At 38.9% G+C, this 22,358-nt stretch overlaps 1 protein-coding gene across 1 annotated transcript in view; it reads right to left on the bottom strand.

Annotated features, from left to right (window-relative positions):
• Positions 1-22,358, bottom strand: part of LOC132550380 (rho GTPase-activating protein syd-1-like) — an 89,153-nt gene that overhangs the window by 5,737 nt on the left and 61,058 nt on the right. The window contains exon 3 of the mRNA XM_060214440.1: positions 4,246-5,376. Within this exon, the coding sequence (XP_060070423.1) occupies positions 4,246-5,376 (1,131 nt within the window). The remainder of the gene's footprint in view (positions 1-4,245; positions 5,377-22,358) is intronic.

The following is a 22,358-nucleotide window of genomic DNA, read 5'->3' as shown; positions in this document are numbered from 1 at the left end:
GTATTGTCTCTCATCAACCTTCGGCACTCTCTGTCGTATATATTCGGTATTGTCAGCAATTAGCCTTCGGCACTCTCTGTCGTATATATTCGGTATTGTCTCTCATCAGCCTTCGGCAATGTCTGTCATACATATTCGGTATTGTCAGCCATCAGAATTCGGCACTATCTTTCGTATATATTTGGTATTGTCTGCCATCAGCGTTCAGCACTGTCTGTCGTATATATTCGGTAGTGTCTGTCATCAGCCTCCGTCACTCTCTACTGTATATATTCGGTATTTTCTATCATTAGTTTCTTGTATTATCTATTGTTAATTTCCGATATTATCCGTCGCCTATATCCATTACTGTCTGTAGTCAGTCTCCGTTATTATCCGTCATTTTCCGGTATGATAGGTCGTCAATCTCCGGTGTTTTCTGTCACCAGTCTCCGGTATATCCTGGTATTTTTTGTTTCCAGTCTCCGTACCGTCTCTCACCTGGATTAGTTTCCATATTCGAAGCACACACACACACACACGCGCGCACACACACACACACACACACACACACACACGCGCGCGCGCGCGCGCGCGCGCGCGCGCGCGCGCGCGCGCGCGCGCGCGCGCGCGCGCGCGCGCGCGCGCGCGCGCGCACACACGCACACACACACACGCGCGCGCGCGCGCGCGCGCGCGCGCGCGCGCGCGCGCGCGCGCGCGCGCGCGCGCGCGCGCGCGCGCGCGCGCGCGCGCGCGCGCGCGCGCGCGCGCGCGCGCGCGCGCGCGCGCGCGCGCGCGCGCGCGCGCGCGCGCGCGCGCGCGCGCGCGCGCGCGCGCGCGCGCGCGCGCGCGCGCGCGCGCGCGCGCGCGCGCGCGCGCGCGCGCGCGCGCGCGCGCGCGCGCGCGCGCGCGCGCGCGCGCGCGCGCGCGCGCGCGCGCGCGCGCGCGCGCGCGCGCGCGCGCGCGCGCGCGCGCGCGCGCGCGCGCGCGCGCGCGCGCGCGCGCGCGCGCGCGCGCGCGCGCGCGCGCGCGCGCGCGCGCGCGCGCGCGCGCGCGCGCGCGCGCGCGCGCGCGCGCGCGCGCGCGCGCGCGCGCGCGCGCGCGCGCGCGCGCGCGCGCGCGCGCGCGCGCGCGCGCGCGCGCGCGCGCGCGCGCGCGCGCGCGCGCGCGCGCGCGCGCGCGCGCGCGCGCGCGCGCGCGCGCGCGCGCGCGCGCGCGCGCGCGCGCGCGCGCGCGCGCGGCGCGCGCGCGCGCGCGCGCGCGCGCGCGCGCGCGCGCGCGCGCGCGCGCGCGCGCGCGCGCGCGCGCGCGCGCGCGCGCGCGCGCGCGCGCGCGCGCGCGCGCGCGCGCGCGCGCGCGCGCGCGCGCGCGCGCGCGCGCGCGCGCGCGCGCGCGCGCGCGCGCGCGCGCGCGCGCGCGCGCGCGCGCGCGCGCGCGCGCGCGCGCGCGCGCGCGCGCGCGCGCGCGCGCGCGCGCGCGCGCGCGCGCGCGCGCGCGCGCGCGCGCGGCGCGCGCGCGCGCGCGCGCGCGCGCGCCATCGAGCACGTTTCCTATACAAGTAGTTGATCTTGTATATTTTTTAATGCTTGCTATTTTTTCACACAAACGTTGGGATAGTCAAGATATACTGAATATAGCGCTTAAAACAGCATACAAATTCGATGACGTCACATGTATACGCATCCGACTGACGATTTACTGGGGTTTATCTCATGTAAAAGAACGGTTAGTACAGATCACCTACGATTAAAAACACTTTTGAGAAATTACAGAAGACCTTTCAACGATTTAGTTCCATTTTACAGTATGGGTAAGGATTTTTAAATCAATACAGGTCTCTCTCGTGGTTTATATTATCGTTTGATAAAAGCTTAAATTTCTAAAACAATGAAAGAATATTTTAGCGAGACTTCTTGTATTGTTTTATATAAGATAAGAACTTCCTGTTTCCAGCCCTAAGGTTTTTGCGTATAGGTAACGGGAGTACATTTATGTTCGTTGAAATATCTGTAACCAGTCAGAAATCAAAACGTCAACGACTTTCGTTGAGCAAGATCTCACATCGGTACACACGTTAACGAAGAGGGGAGATTTATATGTAATCGCTATCAGACTTAGCGTTTATGGTATCAAGGAGACATTAGACCGCCATCCTTCCACGAGGGAACAATTCGTCTTCAATTACACGCTTTTATTCTCCGCTGGATATTCAGAGTCAATCGAACACTTGGGCACTATTAAATCAATTTCCATCAGGCGCTCTAAAGCTTTCAAAGTAAACTGACTGGTCAGCAAAAAATTAGAGATGCAAATTTTAGAAGGGAAACGGGTGAGAATACATTGATGTGTAAATAAAAACAAATTTTACACAACTATCTGCCTAACATCAAAGTAGACACAGCTGCACTCTTAGATTTTCCTGATAATGACTAAGGTTTCCATCAAAAGAGACGGCTTTAATATTGATACTTTGCTATGTAAAAGTTTGCCTTGATCAAGTATCTCGTTGGAGTTTCGAGAAAAAATTTTAATTAGCTTCACCTCTACGTGTCATTGTAGCGATACAACACCTTGGGGACTATTTCTGTCGGCGCAGTCTTGAACAAACCATGTGGCCCTTACAGTTTCAAAATGATGCCGCAGATATTGTGTAAAAAGGTAGGCGTTACCGAACGTTTGATGATAGTCATAGGCGCTTCAAAATATGTGTCAACTTATTCAAGGGGACTCAAGTTAGCATCAGGTTTGTTACTGGAATCTCCAGTCTCCAATAATGAATCCGCTACTTATTCATATGGTGTGATTCGTTTTGGAATGTATGTTGGTATTGCTTGATTAAATATTTCTATGATTTTCTGCAGTACTAAAACACCGATTCATGTTTACCTGTAATTGTGATTTTTATTCCTGTTGATAAAAGGCTAACATCGTGTTTCATCTGTACATGTAATTCATCACAGTCGCAATCTGAGCCCGACAGATTTTTATTTAAATATCAAGCCGTCTAGCAAATATTTGAGCCGCAACAGCAGAAAGTAGTTCCTGTATTGACTGATAAAATCACAGACCGACAAATTTAAATAGACACCTACGTGTAATGAGTTCTGGTATAATGAAAATGTTCTTTGTAGAATGAATTATTTCCATTGTTGTCTTTGGCAATGAGCATTCAGTAACGGGCAATATTCTACATTGAATTTATTTAAGCCCTTGAGGCAGGCTAACACAAAAACATGTTATTAGTAACACATTTTGATTAAAATATAACGACTGACGTTGGTTTGATAGATTTCATGGTGTCTTTTGTTGATCCCTACACTGCGCCATCAAAATAAAAAAAGCAAGATTCAATCATATTCAACAAACAATATCTATTTGTCTTATTAAATTAGAATGCCTAAATATAATCGTTTCCATAAGCCCCGAAACGATACTGAACGTATACTTACCCCTAGAGATAATGAAAAAGAAATGATATCCCGATATTTTCTTTATATTTACTATCCAAGCACATTTTTCAATGATGAGGTCTAAGTGATATCCATTATTCATTCCGAAAGTTTTGGCAATCTCGGTTATGTGTAAATGTTTAACTTTTTAAAACGATCTTTCTCCGTAGGGAGCCTATGATAATTCTTTGATATCGGATTTTTGCAAATAACTGCTCCGTGACACTGTTTAATGACTATCGATATTTCTGTTCTTGCACTGACGAAACGCAATATATCTTCACATTTTTTTTTTTTTTTCTAAAAAATAAAAAAAACAAGAGGCCTGCATTGCTCACCTGGCTAATTTAACTATTCAGCCATTTTACTGAAAGTTCCATACTGGATCCTACCCTTGTGGCTAAACAGAGGTCAGATTCAAGATTAACAGTTTAAATAAAAATTATTTCCCATCCTTAAAGAATGCTTCTCATTACATCTCGGTCATTTTCATCATTCCTATAGAAGGAGTAAGATTTTAAAGAACTTGCAAAATTTCCCCTTTTGGACCACGCCCCTCCAGTCCCATTTTATCCAATGATACTTCTGACTAAATTTGAACGACGTCTAATCATTCCTAACGGAGGAGTAGGATTTTAAATAATTTACTCTATTTCCTCTATTGGGCCCCGACCCTCCAGCCACTGAAAACAGAAAAGCAATATTTATACAAACTTGACTCCCCTTTCCCCAAGGTCAAAATCTGTGTCGACGTTCATGACTAGAAAAAAATGACAACTTTTGTCCTTCGATATTTAATTTATACATAGCTCACCTGTAATCACATGAACATCTGATACGTTTTCAGGAGAGAGACTGACCGCCATCACATTCATTTCGAAGGCTTCCCTCAGCTGAGCCTTCCGTCGGGCTGATCCACACAGTCGATGTATCCCTACCACCTCCAGACCACGGCGTTCTATCTCGTCCACACATTTCTGGATCAGAATCGGAACATTCCGTAACGCCGTCTCTCGTTTAATGACTGTTTCCAAGTCGATACCGAACACACCGTTTTTCCGAGCAGAAGAAATTCTTTGAAAGCACACAGCTGGATCACGGTATAGAAAAGTTACATATAATAGACCTTTAGGTTCCATTTTCAATGCGACACTCTTTTTACCACTTCCGGTGATGTAGCTAGGCAGCATCACGGTTCCATGGAAGCAAAGACGATGTTTGAAATTTGGATCCCAATTGTAAATAAGAAATGACACATCTTTAGCGTCCTCGAGTTCAATATCAAATGCTTCATCCCAATCAAAATTAACAGCACCGGTACGTATCATGGTTCTGGCCTTGTTCACGGAATCAACAGAAACAACACAGTAGAGATCCCTAAGGGACATCTTAGAAGATTTTAGACCTTGTCCCGATAAAACGTGAATTCCCAGAATTCCATTTAGACCGGAAGTTCTAGATAATTCTATCCGTCTTCGCATATCTGCCCTGTAGAATTCGAATTCACTATATGCTATTTGAAGAGGTTTTTTAACCAATTGTAAATCTTTAAACCTAGAGGAAGGCCGAGATATAGTCTTGCCATCCCTGTCTATTGTTTTTGCCCTACTTTCAACCGCACTTGAGGTAGATAATGAAGCAGGTAGTCCACCCCGAGAAACCGGATGGTAACCGGGCATAAGTCTTTGGTCATGCGTATGGGAGGTCTCTGTTGTCTCAGCCTCGCCTTGATATGTCCTATACTGATGCAATGCGTCTGCGCTATGTTTGCGCACAAGCTTTGTATGAGCAGGAGTCTGTGTAGATGCTGCCTTACGAGCAAGGGTGGGAGATATAGTTTTGGGTCCCGGGGGTACTGGCGGTTGACGAGGAGTACATATGTAACTGTATTCATCGGAATCACTCGTTGGTACTTTTGGTACTGGCATCTTGGGAGTTTGTACACCTGAAATAACAGACAGGAAATATCAGAAATATTGAATCTTACTATAATTTCTGCCTTCGGAAATCTCGGCACTATATATTCCATACAGCGATTATACCAAATATTGTAGTGCGTTATTAGGAAAAATGTCATGCTTCACATCAGTAACATTTTAAGTACTACTTCGACGCTAAATTTTCATTTTTCAGTTACTGCAGCACTCTCTCTTCTCCTATTTTTCAATTTAATTAATATTATCTGTTAATAGATAGGTCACATATCCGGATTGTCCATTAATAATCAAGTAGAACACGCATATACTGCCTTTCCGTAAGACGACAGCCTCTATTGATGGTGAAGTGACAGCTATAGCAAAGGACGCCCAAGACGCCGTTTTGTCACGTTGTCCTTTGTACACTAGTATAAACCTTAATTATACTAGCAAGGTAAACATATACAACGTCAACGCTTATCGCCCTTGCATAGGTATAAGACACATTCAAGATATGGTTAAAGCATACAAGTTAAACACCTTGACATGTCTACAAAGACGTACAGACCAACATTTATATAGCATCCATGCGTCTCTTGTGGTAAAGACATTTCATTCAGACATATCAAATATACTTTAAAAATTACAAAGTTGAAATTAAAAGTTTTAAAAATACAGGAAGCTAACTTAACATTAGGTGATTGAAGACAGGTGTAGAAAAGCTAGATAGTAACATATGAGAACATGATAACGGTACATGAAAACAAATTTCCAAAGGACATCCAAGGGACTTGACGCTGTACCCAATGTTAATTAAATGTCCAGTAAACGAATGGTTCGAAGGGAGATCCCACAGAAGAATGCTCGGTGTAAGTAAAACTGTTATAAATTTCTATGGTGGCACTCGTTGATAAACGAGGAATTCGAATCACGTGTCTTATTCTTATAATTATTATTGAAAACTAAGTGCACAGCGAGTATTTGTTGCATTGTGGTGTCGGGAGTAAACTATAAAAAGTGTACATAATTGATAGGCAGGTAATTGTACATTATCAATGGGCAGGTGATTGTAATCATGATGTGAATTCGAGCATGATTACTTTTCAAAATCTGGGCTCGAAAAACAGCGTAAGGTCTAGATCTGCAAGCGCGTGTTAGATCTCTTCGTGCTTCATAAAACTAAAATGTGGTAATCCCCGCATCCATGAGACTGCTTAACTGACTTTAAATGGCTAACTGTCGATTGGTCGTTGAATAATATAAAACAGATTTATGACATAAACAGTTCTGAGTCGGCGGCCGAGATGGAATTTTTGCTTTGGTTGCAGTTACAAAATCCCGTAGTAAACTAGCGATGAAGTATTAACGAAGGTTTTATTATGAAGTCAGTTGTTGTTAATTGGAGATTAAGTTTCAGGTACCTAAACTGTCTGTTCCGCTCTACTTTATCGACCATATTTAGATTAGAATCCATTGATCGGGCCACAACAATCAATCAATGCTTCAGACTACCACGATCTCTGAGAGTACCAGAATCTTCTATCTCCAACACCCATTTATGGGGGATATGGAGGAAAAATCATAACTGAAGAAGTATATCTATAATCTGAAAAGGAACTCTTTATTCAGAAACTATAAGTTTAAAAATGTTAATTATAAATAATATGTTTCGTCGTTTAGTATTGGAACAACGAGGTAGTATGAGGTGCCAAGCCAGATGTGTAAATTATCCATGAACGGGTCACACATGTTGTTGTGACCTATCCTGGGTAAAGATATAACTATCTACCTTTTCGTAACTTCATTTCGTTCTGATACAAATAATTATTCCATTTAGCGATATCTGAAGTTATCGAAACTGAATTCTTTGCCATGTTTTTCTATACTTCTGTGCGAACAAGATCGTTTATTATATAAGTGTCTGCTAAAAGTGAAAGCAGATAATATATTTTAAGTGTCTAGCATTTACTCAAATATCAATGCATGAATACAGTTTGTTTTGGTTTTTATGTTAACTCCTATTAACAGCAATGGTCATTGATATACTTTACTGGGCATAACAAAGGAGAGGCAAAGAAAGACAATTTTCGTTTTGAGGACAAAAACTCAAAGACTTCATATTCAAACAATTAGCTTTGGCGCCTGTACTACTAAATGAGGCCGTGTTTTCCAGTGATCCACTTCTCTCCGGGCAAAGGTTCAATATTTTATATAGGATTTTGTTCTATTTCCCAGAAATTCGCCCTAGTTACACCAGATGCCTAAGGTTTAAAATACTATTCAATTCTTTGTCCAAGATATTTATGTTATTCATAACTTCGTAGGAAAATATGACACATATGATTAATGTCTTAATTCTAATTCCTTAATTTGCTTCCGTACTGATGTCACCAGCAAGTATCTCGAAGTTCGCAATAACCGATCCTAATTACTTTTCCCCGTTTGTATCTAATACATTTCTAGTGACCGATGAATACCCTTGTGGAGCCTCGGAGCTTTTGATGACTGGTGAATCACCCGTAATCCATTACATGACATGATGAAGTGCACGTCCTGAGGTGAGAGATTATCCGCGTCGCATGGATTCAGCATCAGATACAGAGGCTGTCAGCAGCTGCATCAGTGTGCTGGAATTTTGACCTTTGACCTCTAGATATCAAATTCGAAACCGTGGGAGAAAGTAGAAATTGCAGTTATGATTCTATGACACACTTCCTGGTTCAGATATAAGCATATGTAATATAAATCAATCGGTACTTAAAATAAATAAAGATTACATTTGTTTGAAATTAATCAGAAGGAGCGTTTCCGCCAAATGATTACTGATATTATTCATTCCATACGGGTTCAGTCCAGATATGGTCAGTTTTCTTGGTAGGAGGTGTCACAACAGGGAGTATTACCAGAAAAAAATCTACAAAGTGTGTTCCATTGATGACAGATTCTTTAGTTTCTACACATTGTAATTCGATGAAGACGTTACATTTTCTCATAGCTGCATACATGTATATCTAAAGGCTTCGTGTGAAGGGTGAATACTCTTTATATAATTAATAACCGTAAAACGTTAATAAGTTTGGATTTCCAAGTTGTCGTGGCTTACTGCTATATTTATCACACACAGATTGCAAATACACTGTGCATATATGTAAAGAATTAATCGAGGTTTCAAGTGTTGTCATTACTTCAACAATAAGATCTTACATCGATAAATCAGAAACACTTCTCTAGCCGTTTCCATCAGCAAATAAATATTTTGCTATGAGTTTACATCGCTTTGCACAGAGGACTTGATGATGGATGAGAGTAGACACAATACATAAAAATAGCAGAAAAAAACATTACATATACTACAGAAACAACAAAACAGCTTTGATATCTGTAATATTCTAAAGTATATTATGCCATACTGTTGCTTCCTGTGCCATCAGGCAGGGTTATACAGGTGAAATTCACAAAATACGAACATGTATTATTTCAGTTTGCTATCCCTTAACGCTTTCATATAAACAGGAAGTGGCACATGTTTCAGCTGGTTTGTGTAACCAGTAATTATCACAAAATGTTTGCAAGCAGGAGTCTGTTTTTTAACTGATCACGACTGACACATTCTAGATGATACAATTTAAAATCCAATTAATATTTGAACATGAAGTATCACTTGTTGCAAGATTGAATGATCCATTTTTTATTTTGGTTTTATTCTTTTTTTTTTTTAGTTCTACTTTTTATTTGAATTATTTAACAAGATCCATCAATCTGTTGACACTACCTGAGTACCGACAACCTTTCCTGCAAGGATATTTTCGAACATTTGTAATTCCTCTACGAGAAATATATATAATACTCATATTCTTTCGTATAATTTGGAAGATAAAACAGAAATATTTTTCAAAATTTCTGGAATTCCTGTACAGCTAAGTACCAATACTTTTTGATTTTCTATCTCTGGAGAAAATAATCCCTAGCTTTCATTATCTGTTCCATGGATAAAAAGGTATCACTGTTTCGTTTTTCATCCCTTCGTGATAAATCAAATATACATATTACCCAACTTCCTTTGTATGGAAAATATAACATATATATGTTTAAAGATACTTTTACAGATTCCACTCGTAAAACTTCACAAGAACATGAATCAAAATAAACGGTTCCCATACTCACCACTAATGATTAAAATCTGCCCGTTCGCAAACAATATCAATGTGATACTCTAGCTAATCTTAATTAATGACGTCATGTTTTCAACTCGTGGCTCTAACAGCCACTGAATACGGTGTCGAGTGAAAGGGAGAAAAAAAAACGCACCGGAAGTGATTTAATTGCGTTGAAAGATTTGAAGAACCGTGATGAAACCCCAAAGGCTTAGTTTAATGTTTCTATAGTAAAAGTCTGACGGCTACAGCTATTTCGAGATTTTCATTACAGACCGTTTCATCTTGCAGTTAAATTTGAATGTTGCTTATTGGTGTCGCTCAGAGGCATTGCACGCCTATGGCTGTTCGGCGACAGCCTCGCTTTAGACATCACTGATTTTGTAAGTAGGCCACAATAAATGACACCGAGATTTCTGTTACGTAATACAAGCAACTTGTATTATTGAATAAATATTTTTACCCGTTAAATTAGTTAGATCTGGTATGTATCCTCGATCAAATTAGCATTTTTTTCTTTCTATTTCTCATTCTTAATCAGACAACTATACAAACTAACAAATACATTATCAAGTACAAAAACATATTACGTTCAATCTGTCGTTATCCTAACAGAACACAGTGATATCGCATAAGAACTTTTCTTTCTAATTTTCAATAACCATTTGTCGCATTTCCGAAGAAAATAACAAAATCAAATGGATTTTAAATGACTTCTACAGATATTAATATCCAGATCACAATATATATATCTTCATGGTTAAAATTGGCCCCAAGTGATCAAATATTTCAGACTATCAGGAAAACCGGACTGTATGACTGTTAAAAGAGGGACCTTTTCATGGTGAAAATTGCGCTTTAAGTATGATAACATATTTAAGAATATCAGGTGGACCCGACTATCGGAATGTTAAAAAGAGAGACCTTTTCCAAGAAAACCGTCGTGTAGGGAAACAGCCCTGTGATATTTCATGAGAACCCATTTAAAAATACGTCCTTGGATGAGAACGTTACAATTTACCAATGATATATTTTTCCAGACATGTACGATCATTTTAGAATTTCACAGACTGCCACGAGATTCTGTACAGGAATTCTAACGAACAAATTAAAGTAACTCTTTTTTTTCCAAAAAATTAAATGCTTCGATTCCTTATCTTAAAACCAATAACACAAAGAAAGAGATTTATAAGTATTGAAACAATCATTTTCTATATTGCAGATGTTGATATAGAAATGCCAAGCGTCTCGGGGGAGACTTACCAAATCAGCAGTGTTGTATCTATCTATCTATCGTATAGGGTATTCCATAGAGAACCTGAGATGTTCGCAAACATCTCGCGCCAAAAAGGCCTTTAAATGTCGACAATATTCTAATGTCTCTAGGTAACCCTTAAAGTTAGAAGGTGTGTGCTTACAATTACAGGCGTACATGTGACCCTCAGAAACTTTTATTTGTTATATCGAGATGGATTCGCCTCTTATTTAATGTGGGCGATTTTAAATGCATATTTAGGAGCATTAAGCCAAATTTTGTTTAAGAAAGAAGACGTTGATATTTTTTGTTTTTGTTTCTGTTTTATTGATTTTAAACAATCTAAATTTTCGATTTACAACTTGCAGAATGGATTTCAAGCCAAAGATCCCGAAGGAGATTATTTAGAAGAGACAGATATGTGATTATCTTGCAGAAAAGAACATAAGTACACGGCGAGGTAAATTAACGCTGTTGGTACGTTCTTTAGATGCCGACAGAGATGTCTTCCCTTGCACACTTAGCCCAAAAATCGTATTACATTCAATGCAAATAAAACATTCTTTCCCAAGAACATTCCGGAAATAAAAATCTCAACAATCAAACTTCAACTTGACATTTTTCCTGTGGCTTGTAAAATGCACTAAGGACGGGCTACGGAATTGCAGATAATATGATAAAACGGTATCGGATATAACAATAATATCCTTAATATGGTCTTGTCCTGATTCCAACGGTCCTCTAAAGACAGTTCATTTGAAATGCTCTTTTAAGTCAGCCATTTTTGTCAGCATTTTCAGGGTAGGGTACTTTATGGACTAAAATGACAACATTTAACCTGAAACTGCAAATACAAGCAAAGGATAATTAGTGTAGCATGTAATAGATTAACTGAATGATGACTACACAAAACTTTTACATTATCCGATCACAAATCTGCATATAACTACATAAAATATCTATCCATGTACGAAATAAAGGAGTTATTGGAACAAAGGAAATATACAAAATTAAGGCAATATTTTGTTAGTAACAATATGCAGATAAAGGATCGTTTGCCTCTAAATGCACAAAAATGTAAAATGATGGACGGTTACTATAGGCAAGAGCTACCACAAGACTATAACCCAGAGATTTATTATCTACGATTATCTGCTTCCGTGACAAGTCTGTCCTACACGGTACACCATTCAACATATTATCCTCATATCCAAGTCTCTCTTCATTGTCATGGGTAATGATTCAAAACCATCAATTGTATCAACGATGTGTCACCACGTCACGTTCAGCCCATAATCGTGTTTGGCGGCTTGTGCGCTCGTGGAATCAATTAATAGCAAGGTGCCCGTTATAATTTGTATTTTCGTCATCTAGTGGGAATGCTATTTTCACAAGAAAGCTTCCACTTTTTTACCATAAAACTTTAGAACAAAGCAATTCAATAACGCTTCATTTAGTAATGGCGTATGGCTGCAAAACTTTGAGTAATGATGTACTAGCCTTCTTGGAACTAAAACAGGGTGATTGGACGCAAAAATGGGTATATTTACAAAGCTTAGATTTACGTCATTACAACACAACACATGTAAACCAAAATAGATATGTAGTTAAATCAAATGTAAATCAGCTCAAAGTCTTAGCACCTCTACCGCTTACGTCATTGCCACCTTGTTGTCACGTCATAGAAACGACCACGTCATTGAAATCGGAGCACAAAGATTAATGTTTTCAACGAATACTAGGTAAATTACATCACCTATTCGGAACAGTATCCTACTGATGTGCTGGTCGTAAATATCACCCGATCGCAGTATTTTAAGTAAATGTAGGTGCACGAGAAACGGGTTTCAGGGTACATTAATGTCAGGCTAAACTATTTGCACAATTCTTTATAATTGAATTAAATTTTGTGCAAAGACTGGTTTAAGAAAATATGACTGAGGATACTCAAAACCAGCAGGCAACAGTCAATATAACACTGGGAATTTGGCAAGATACAATCCACCAAAAGAAAAATAACTATGGTTCGTATTTTCTGGTTTAGAATGAAATCAGGATCACTGACAGGCGAACACACCAATTACTGGAAGTTCTAACTCAATTTCAGAGACATTTCTGTTTTTCAATAAAGAAACTTATCCGAGTTATGTAATGTCGATAGCTTAAATTTCCATGAAAGGTTTTAACTTTTTGTGAAAATTGCAAAAAAAGGATGTTGAGATTTTTAGCATAGGAAACCATTGATTTGCAGCACTGTTCTCTGACACAGAATTAGTGAAGTGTACTGAGACTTGACATATCGATACCTTAGGCATATCACCGCTGCCATTGAGCTGTAAATAGCGTTGATTTCTGGAACCAATACAAAAGAGAAAGAAGGAAGTGCAATCAGGGCGTTTGTTGGGAGATTCCCTGTTCTTACCCAATGGACCTGGGTATCCACAAATGTGGGCTAGTTACTGATAACCACCGCTACAGACGCCATTAAATGATCATAGATGTTGATAGAACGTGAAGCAATATAAAACCAGTCCACCAGATACAAGACCAGAGATTAGTTTAAGCCTGAACAATCTGGAGTAACATTCACTCCCTGGGTAACTTATACCAATCCATATAAATTACTTATACAACGGAGCTTCTACGCATTCCAGTGCCAACATGAAATACGATTTTGTTATACATAGTATACATTTCTTATGAGACACATATCGACAGTAGAGTCATCTTGTGACACCATCAGGAAAAAAGTCCATTTGAGCAGATAGATACTTTCAGTTTGACACGAACTTTTTATAAACCGTGTGTACTTTAATGCTCTCGTTATTGAAAACTTTTCGATCTTCCGTCAACAATATGTGAGATTTCTGAATTATTTAATTACTGAAAGAAACAAACCATTCTCCTATCGTGAGTAAATTTTCCCCCTTGAAAACTTTTTTCTTGGTTATAAACTATATCCCCATGGTAACCTTCCGCCATCAGGAACATGCTCTCACGATTGAAGCCAATAGCTTCTACATCTACCATGAGAATAGAATATCGCATAAAATAGTTTTATGTTTATTAACATCTTTTCTAAATACATTCATTGTCAGTTTATCATCAACATGGGTAAAACTGACGATGCTGAATACTGTAAATCAACTATTTCAGGGATCTGCTTTGCCCGAAAACTTTTAGACTTAATCCCTGTTGTGCCACATTACAACTACATCACACGCACGTACTTCACTTTCAACTATCCTGAGTAATACTGACATTATCTTTTAAATTAATGTTGTATTTCTATTTTTATCAAATATTCTTAACTACATCACCTGAAAATCATCAAAGATGACTTTCGGTTTTGTAATTCATCTAGTTTCACAATAAAACAACTTCAGTTTTCCAGACATGCTTTGGGTTTTTTTCAAGATTTTAAGAAAGAACCCTTACCATTTGTATTTATTTTCCTCTGTAGCAGCACTACAACCACTACAGAAGATATTATCTACCTACCTGTGATTATACAGAAAAAAATGAAGCAAAACTAATCAACATTTTTCTTTCAAATCATTATTATAATCAATGACGTGCTCTTAAACCCTTTCTCTCGTATTCCACCTTAGTTAAGTTTAGTCGATAACACCACTTTTTAAACAAGGAAATATTTATCTTCTCATCATAGTCACGTGTCAGTCAAGTGGTAGCGTTTTTAAATAGTCTCTGAAATGACTATCTTCACACTGAATTTGATAATGTTTTACAGTTCATTAACATATACATCATGTCAAATTCAGCTGTCAGTCATTGTCAGCAATATGCATCAATCCATTAAAACAATGGGTTAACACCAATAGACCCTGTGTAGTCCCTGTGGACCGTGGGACCATTAATGTTCAATGATGCGTTGATAATGTGTAGTGTTAGTATTTACCTGTTCAACATCCATCTAAAACCATTAAATCATGTCTTACCTGGATATTTCATTACAGTAGTCACACTAGATGGAAAAATCGAACTCGTAATACCAGTGTTCGTGCCCAAATTCACGGAAGCAGATGGCTATCTAGCTGGCATCAACAAGATATATGATATGCAATTAGTACGTATTTCAATTGTGAACTTGCTTAATGTATATTGTGATGTGGCCTTTCGCAGGGTTGAATAGGTATGGACCATGTTGGTCGATTGAGACGGGTTAGATATCTCATTAGCACTACGATAACGCCCAAGTTTAGATCTAATCCTGTGGTGACGTCGAGCAATTATGACAAAGCAATATGATGATACACTGTTGAATGAGACCACGAGACCATGTATGGTGAACATGGATATCAATGTCGTTATCACGAAATATATTCTGAAAAATCAAACATTTCCTTGACAATTTAGGAAATATGTGCGACTTAAATACAGTGAACTTATGTGAACTTGAAAGTAGGTCAAGGCCATTTATCTGAGGACACTTCATTATACTCGTTAAACATGAAAGACGATAGAAGACGGAAATTTAACCAAGCCATTAGATCACAGGTACTTCGAACCAGGCAAACTAAAAGCAAGTTAAATACCATTGATTAAGGTACAAGGTTTAATCAATGTGGTGACATCACTCTCGATAATCAGTCAATGAGGGCATTTTCGAGTAAACTTCAATGTCCACATTTAACGAACTTCTAATACAAACACACTTCGATTTAAAACTTGCCAATACAAAAGATGATTATATCTGTGTTTTATGTTAAGAAGAGGTAACCTGACGTTCATATTGTCTAAACAGACAAACCTGTGACAGCAACGTTTCACTTAGCAAACATTGGACTGGAGTAGAAATCTATCACCGGAATCCTTGTTTATTTGTCTAGAGAAGAAAAAAACACTAGTAGGATTGGACATTTTATTTCTTTTTTTAGGATTTTAATTATTTTAAACCTTAAAGTAATATAAGCATGAACTAATACATTCTGTTATAGACTAAATTGAGTATAGATATATTCAGGACTGTGGTGTTATCACACATAACAAATTCTGAAATCCCGGTGATACAAAGGTACATGTACATGGTCACAAGTCGTGCTACACAGTTCATACTTGTGATTCTATTACACGGTACTATGAGCCGGGAAATCAGCAGCTATAAAGTTATATTTATTTGATTAATCAAGTTACCGGTTTATCATGTATTACAAAAACAAAAATATCGGTCAATATTTTTCTACCATGCTAACATAATAGCATTTCTTTCATTCAAAGGAATGAATTCCCAACACTTCGGAAATACTTTTCTGACGTTACATTCGGTACATTTATGTTTAGGTTTCCGTGGTGTGAATGGTGTATTTGATGTTTAATGTGAGCGAGGAACAAGGTATACCATTAGAGCTGTACACTTTAAGCTTTACAATGTATCATATCTTCGTGGTGGGGGTTTTAGGGAGGTATTTGGCGCGAGACAGGACAGCCAATGTCGGATTCTACATCTCTTTTGCGTTAAAAATCAACAAGTATAATAGAGAGTGGGATTAAAATCGATATTGGCTACATGTGTACACGGCATGAATGGGAGAGCCTTTAAATAATGTAGAGGGCGGAAGATCGATGGCGGTGTGTGTTCACGCAGTGACCAATCAAATATCGGCACACATCACTTGGTTTCATTTGATGAATGAATGAATGAATCATCACTGATACAGTTGATATATTTGTGTCTAATAACTACATCACGGACAGTCACCCCGTCCACGGTACGGCCTTCTTCTAGTTCACCATATCTTTATAGTTTTAGGACATACCTTTAATTTAGGTATATTCTGCTACAGGTATTATCTACACATACAGTAAAACAGACGAAACATGCCAGCCATTCCATCAAAACTGTTGTAAAAAACCTATCTCACATCGTAACTGAAATAAACCAGACGGAACGCGATTGTCATCCAATCATGTCTGATGTGAAAAAGACGGAACGCAATTGTCATCCCATCATAACTGGTGTAAAAAAAAAAGACGGAACGCGATTGTCATCAAATCATGAGTGATGTGAAAAACAAGGAATGTGATAGTCATCTCATTATAACTCATGTAAATCAGACGGAGCATGTTAACCATTCCCTAACACCCTATGTAATATAGACGGAGCATGCTAGCCATCCCCTTACACCCTATGTAATATAGACGGAACATGCTAGCCATCCCCTAACACCCTATGTAATATAGACGGAGTATGCTAGCCATCCCTTAACACCCTATGTCATAAAGACGGAGCATGCTAGCCATCCCCTAACACCCTATGTAATATAGACGGAGCATGCTAGCCATCCCTTAACACCCTATGTAATATAGACGGAGCATGCTAGCCATCCCCTAACACCCTATGTAATATAGACGGAGCATGCTAGCCATCCCCTAACACCCTATGTAATATAGACGGAGCATGCTAGCCATCCCCTAACACCCTATGTAATATAGACGGAGCATGCTAGCCATCCCTTAACACCCTATGTAATATAGACGGAGCATGCTAACCATCCCCTAACACCCTATGTAATATAGACGGAGCATGCTAGCCATCCCTTAACACCCTATGTAATATAGACGGAGCATGCTAGCCATCCCATAACAACTTACATGCTAGCTATCCTACTAAGTGTAAAATAGATCATTCTGTTTTGTTTTAATTTTTTGTTGATTTCGCAGCATATGTAATTGATCAGGAATCTTTATAAAGGCTAGTTACTGCTTTTGTCGTAATGTGATATTGAAAGTTCATCAGTTAGATATTTAGAACGCGAATTTATCTACTCCATTTGAAGTAATTGAATGTGTGACTTTTTAACGCATGATGTATCACTATATCTTATGTACCAGAAGACAAAAAATTACGGTTATAAATATTGTACGTAAATTGAACTTTTTGATCTAATGAGATACAAAACATACATGAATTTACGACTGTGATATCTTGACAGATATTTCAAAAAAGACGTCAAACTAAGGGAAATAATATGATTTCTATAAACACGGAATTACTTGCACACAATATATCCCCAATAAAATCAAGTATACCAATCAAAATAGGTATTATTGTATTATTTTCTTCTCTTTACTTAGTGACCTTTCACGAATGATTTTTCTCAGCTTAAAATCCAATTTGCCAAACCATCTTATTTGTCGCCGATTTCCGAGCATGATTAATTACATTTTAAAAAGATAGTTGGAGGTATTGTGGCAGATTAAGTCTTGATTCTGCAGGGTTTCTTATGTTTCATTCAAAACTTGTGTTAAGTTAAAAGGTACATTCAATATAGCATTTGTAGTTCTTCTTTGTCTGTTTAACCGGAAACAAAACGGACGTTATTGACTTTGGAGAACCGCGGCGTGACTTGACTGAGATCATTCGGAATACCCTATGATCATTAGAGATGCTCCGGATACGGAGATGGTCCAGTCTCCAATCTCACTATCATGAAGGGATGCCACACACCTTACTTTGATAAACGTGCTATTAACTGTAAGATGGCACATTTTTCTAATCAATCAACACAGCACGAAATCTCCTCTACCATGTTCGTAATAATCAGTCTATCAACCTTAGAGTCCCCTTTGAAGCCGACATCTAAGTCTGTGCTAAACCGTCTGCAACGAAAAAACCTAAACGTAATCGATGTCCACTAGACATAGGTACATGTAGAGTATCTTGTTAGACTCGAAATGACCTATTTCAGTACTGATATAATCACACGTTTGTTATCTTTTACTCTAACAAAGACCAATGATGTAAATACTTGTGTGAAAAAAGTCACGGATACATCAACAACAATCTCCTGATGTAGCCGACAGACCCACGGACTCTTAAAGATAGTGTTTGTTAGGTCCTTTCGCACTGTTGAACGTACATAGCCTTTAGTATTAGTTGATAATGTATTGCTTTTCGCACCGTTTGACCTTTCATGACCGTTATACATGTGAGCCATTTTTTGTGTATGTTGGATCTCTTCCATATTAATAAAAGTAATATGTCAAGTGACACCCCCTCCCCCCGCATTCAGCTGTTCGAACTCTGGCAATGCATAAATGATAAGCTAAGAGATACATGACATGGGTTATGAATGTCGATTCCAAAAGATCGATATTAAAACGGATTATTTTATATCGGTATCCAATAGTACTCTTTCCAATCGATAATATCGATTTCGTTTGGACTTCCTCGGTGTCCCGTGCAACAAACTGAAACGTTGTATTTGAAAATATCTGGTTTTCGTCATATTGACAAAACATCCATAAATAAACTATAACATACAGTCATTGAAGCGAGATATGGCTAAACGGACAGCGGAAGTAATGGTTCAGTAAACAAACCATAGGAGCTGACACAATTCACTGAGGAAATGACGACTATATAAAAGACCAGCGACATAAGCAGATAAAGGTTTTAGAAGTATAGCTTTCGGACAAAATCATTACATTAAAAATACATAGTCCTATTAGGATATTTTCATAGTACTTGGAAAAAAACGACAAAAATGCTGAAACATTCCCAACATATCATACTATCAGTAACAAATAAGTAATAAAAGTTAAAAATAAGTCACACGACAATTCATTTGTATGCTGTAAAATGGGGTGGGGATGGGGAAGACAACAAAAGAAATGAAGAAACACTCTTATAAACGATTTCGCGTTACCTCAAAAGGGTAACATTGACTTCATCAAAATCATCATCATCTGTGACAAGGAAATCGTATTTCTTTAGCTTTTCGTGTTTTAACTTCAGTTATGTGCTTGATTAGATTTTAGATTAATTTCAAAGTTCATATCTTTAATTTTGATTTGATTGAATTTTCAAAAACTTAACTTTTTATATACAGCTGTAAAATGGTATGCACAGGTTATATAGTAAGTTTCTTGGTCTTAATATGTATGTGACTTCATCAGTATAGAATTGTGAACGACAAATACAGTAAACATGTCACTCTTTAGGGAGAATCTGAGGAAAATGAAATTTTAATCATTACTTTAACGTCGAAATCACACACATGAGCTGGTAGAAGTTCTGAAATATGTTCCTTTGACACCATGAGCGTCAATCTTTAGATCTATTCATTATTACCATTATATCTTTTTTTGTAAATTCTGACGGGAGATACAGAACCAGAACTTTAATGAGACAGAACTGTACACGATATTGATTAAAACCCACATCAATTTAACAAGGACCAGGTGTTGTGTATTAAATACAAACAACTTTCTAATAAATCATTCAATCAAATCTAAGTAATTTAAACAACATCGAAATTGATAATGATATGGAACATTAAAATTTCTGGTTTCTTTAGAAAATTGCTCTCTCTTCGCGCACGGAGCCTACACCTCAATTAATTCTCAGAAAGCCTGTTTCGATATCAGATTAATTTGATATAGCTTCGAGTCATTTGCCAGAGAATGGTTTTCACGTCATACGAAACAGAAGCTCACGTGGTAGATATATAATCAATTTGGCGAGGTACCGGCAGACTGGTGACTCATTGTGGAGCTTCGCACAGGGACAATTTCCAGCTAAACGGTGAAATATATATATATAATACAATATATTTATAACAAGACAGAAAGACATTATCCCGCACTTCGTGTTACATAATATCGGATCTCCTATTGATTACAAACAGTTGAAATCAGTAGGGTGACGGCAAACCATACCGGGCATGGGAAACGCGAGATGTATTTGGAAGCAACCAAATATTGCACCGGAAGTGAGAGTATGGGCTCAAGATGATTGAATGCAATAGACAAGAATTGACGTCATGGTATTGAAAAATCGACCAGAGCGCCACCATACGGAAATAATCAATGCAAACTTCGACAAGAATAGTGAGTTTCAACGTGTCTTAAAACGATAAATAACAAGTTAAAATAGCACCATAAGATTTGTTGGCAGAACAACCGTTCACTACCGAACAAAATCTTGGGGGTCGGTGAATGGGGCGAGGAAGATCCAGGAGAAGAGAAAATATTAAGAGTGCTTTGAAACTCCGTGCTGATAACTTTCTTTCCAAGGAACGATGTAGCAAAACTAAAACGTGGGGGACTGATTTCTGTAAAATCCTGGCTACAATGCCGACTAAGTCAATTAAAGTTGTTGGAAAGAAACAAGTTCATTTATATCCATATGGGCATTCTTTATTCTTGCGAGAAGCCGGTCAGGTTCTCATGAAATAAAGGAAAATTCCCGCTTATGAGACATAATTGACTCCAATGAGGGCAATGTTTCACCATCAGTAGCAGGTACAGTACCTGCCGTGACCGCAGTACAGCAGGATGTGGGTCCGATCCCAGGCGGACGATTGTAACAATAACTCTTTCACCCACTTACTGAAGCAATTATTGTACGCAAGCACAATAACTGTCTGCTTAAAACTTGTTCTTACATTTAGTTCTTTTAAAACCCATCGTGTATTTGGTTAATTAATTTCAGCTCCGGAGAGTACACGCATGCTAACATGTTCGTGTGATTTCTGAATAGTGTGTTTCACATTAACTTGTCTTCGATCCTATTAAAACTCTTTTCATTTTCTTTGTAAATCAAGTAGTTCTTGCGCGATAGAGCTTTCCTGTGTCATTCTACCACAGTGTTTCTTTGTATGTGTGTAACAAAGTAATTACACTTATAATTAAATCGCTCCGATCAGTTTTGTTTATAATTGTCCAATCTTTTTATGTTTTGGACTATGAAAACTTTTTAACTACTTTTATACGCAGTTTTTGAAGAACATTTGTGAAATCAACAATTCTAGAGACGACTTTGGATATTGCAAGCACGGCTAATGCAAGTCAACAGTTTATCCATGCGAAGCATGAGATTGTTCCCGTGAAATATTAGAGACTTCAGGTACATATATAATTTTACTCATGAAATATACAGAATTGAAAGCGTATGTCTGTTGATTTTAAATGTTTTCCAACCAACAAGGTTCGTTTAAGGAATCTTTAAAGACCGTTTGTGAGCTTAATTCGTAGTATTTTTCGTTCCGGAATATGAGCATAAATGTAACGATACAGAAAATTGTACACCATAACGATCTGAAGCCGAAGTCAATACTGGCAGGGACCACTGCTCTCTACCTAGGCGGTGATGTTAGACCGCAGTATGACCAGATAAAGTGCCGTGTCCAGTTTATGACTTTTTAATAAGACATGGAAGTGACTCTACCGCCTTTTGTGACCTTCCAAATCTGCATTTCTCTGGCATTTTAATTTGATATCGCCTTATAGAAAATCATTTTATCGCTGTAACATATTTACATTTCAGATAAATGATAGGAGCATGAATGAATTTCATTTAGTGTCATTATTTCGTTGCACTTTATCCAATGTATTTAAAGGAGCTATTCACCCGTGTGGCTTTCGTACAATCTCCAAGATTGCAGGAAGTAAACACTGTTTTAGTCCCTGAGGTTTTGACTTAACCTGCATACTATGTTTTTATCCGTTCCAACAGTGTCACGTTTCAAAATATCTCTTCAGATTAAGGGGATAGTATGCATAAAAACAAGCATACTATCCCATTCTAAAATAATCTGAGCCTAAAAATGTTGTAATTATCACACTATCAACGAACTTC

The sequence above is a fragment of the Ylistrum balloti genome, unplaced genomic scaffold, assembly GCF_031769215.1.
Source record: "Ylistrum balloti isolate Yb309-2 unplaced genomic scaffold, AGI_CSIRO_Ybal_v1 Utg370120, whole genome shotgun sequence".
Taxonomy (NCBI): domain Eukaryota; kingdom Metazoa; phylum Mollusca; class Bivalvia; order Pectinida; family Pectinidae; genus Ylistrum; species Ylistrum balloti.
This window is presented reverse-complemented; position numbering and strand designations above follow the sequence as displayed.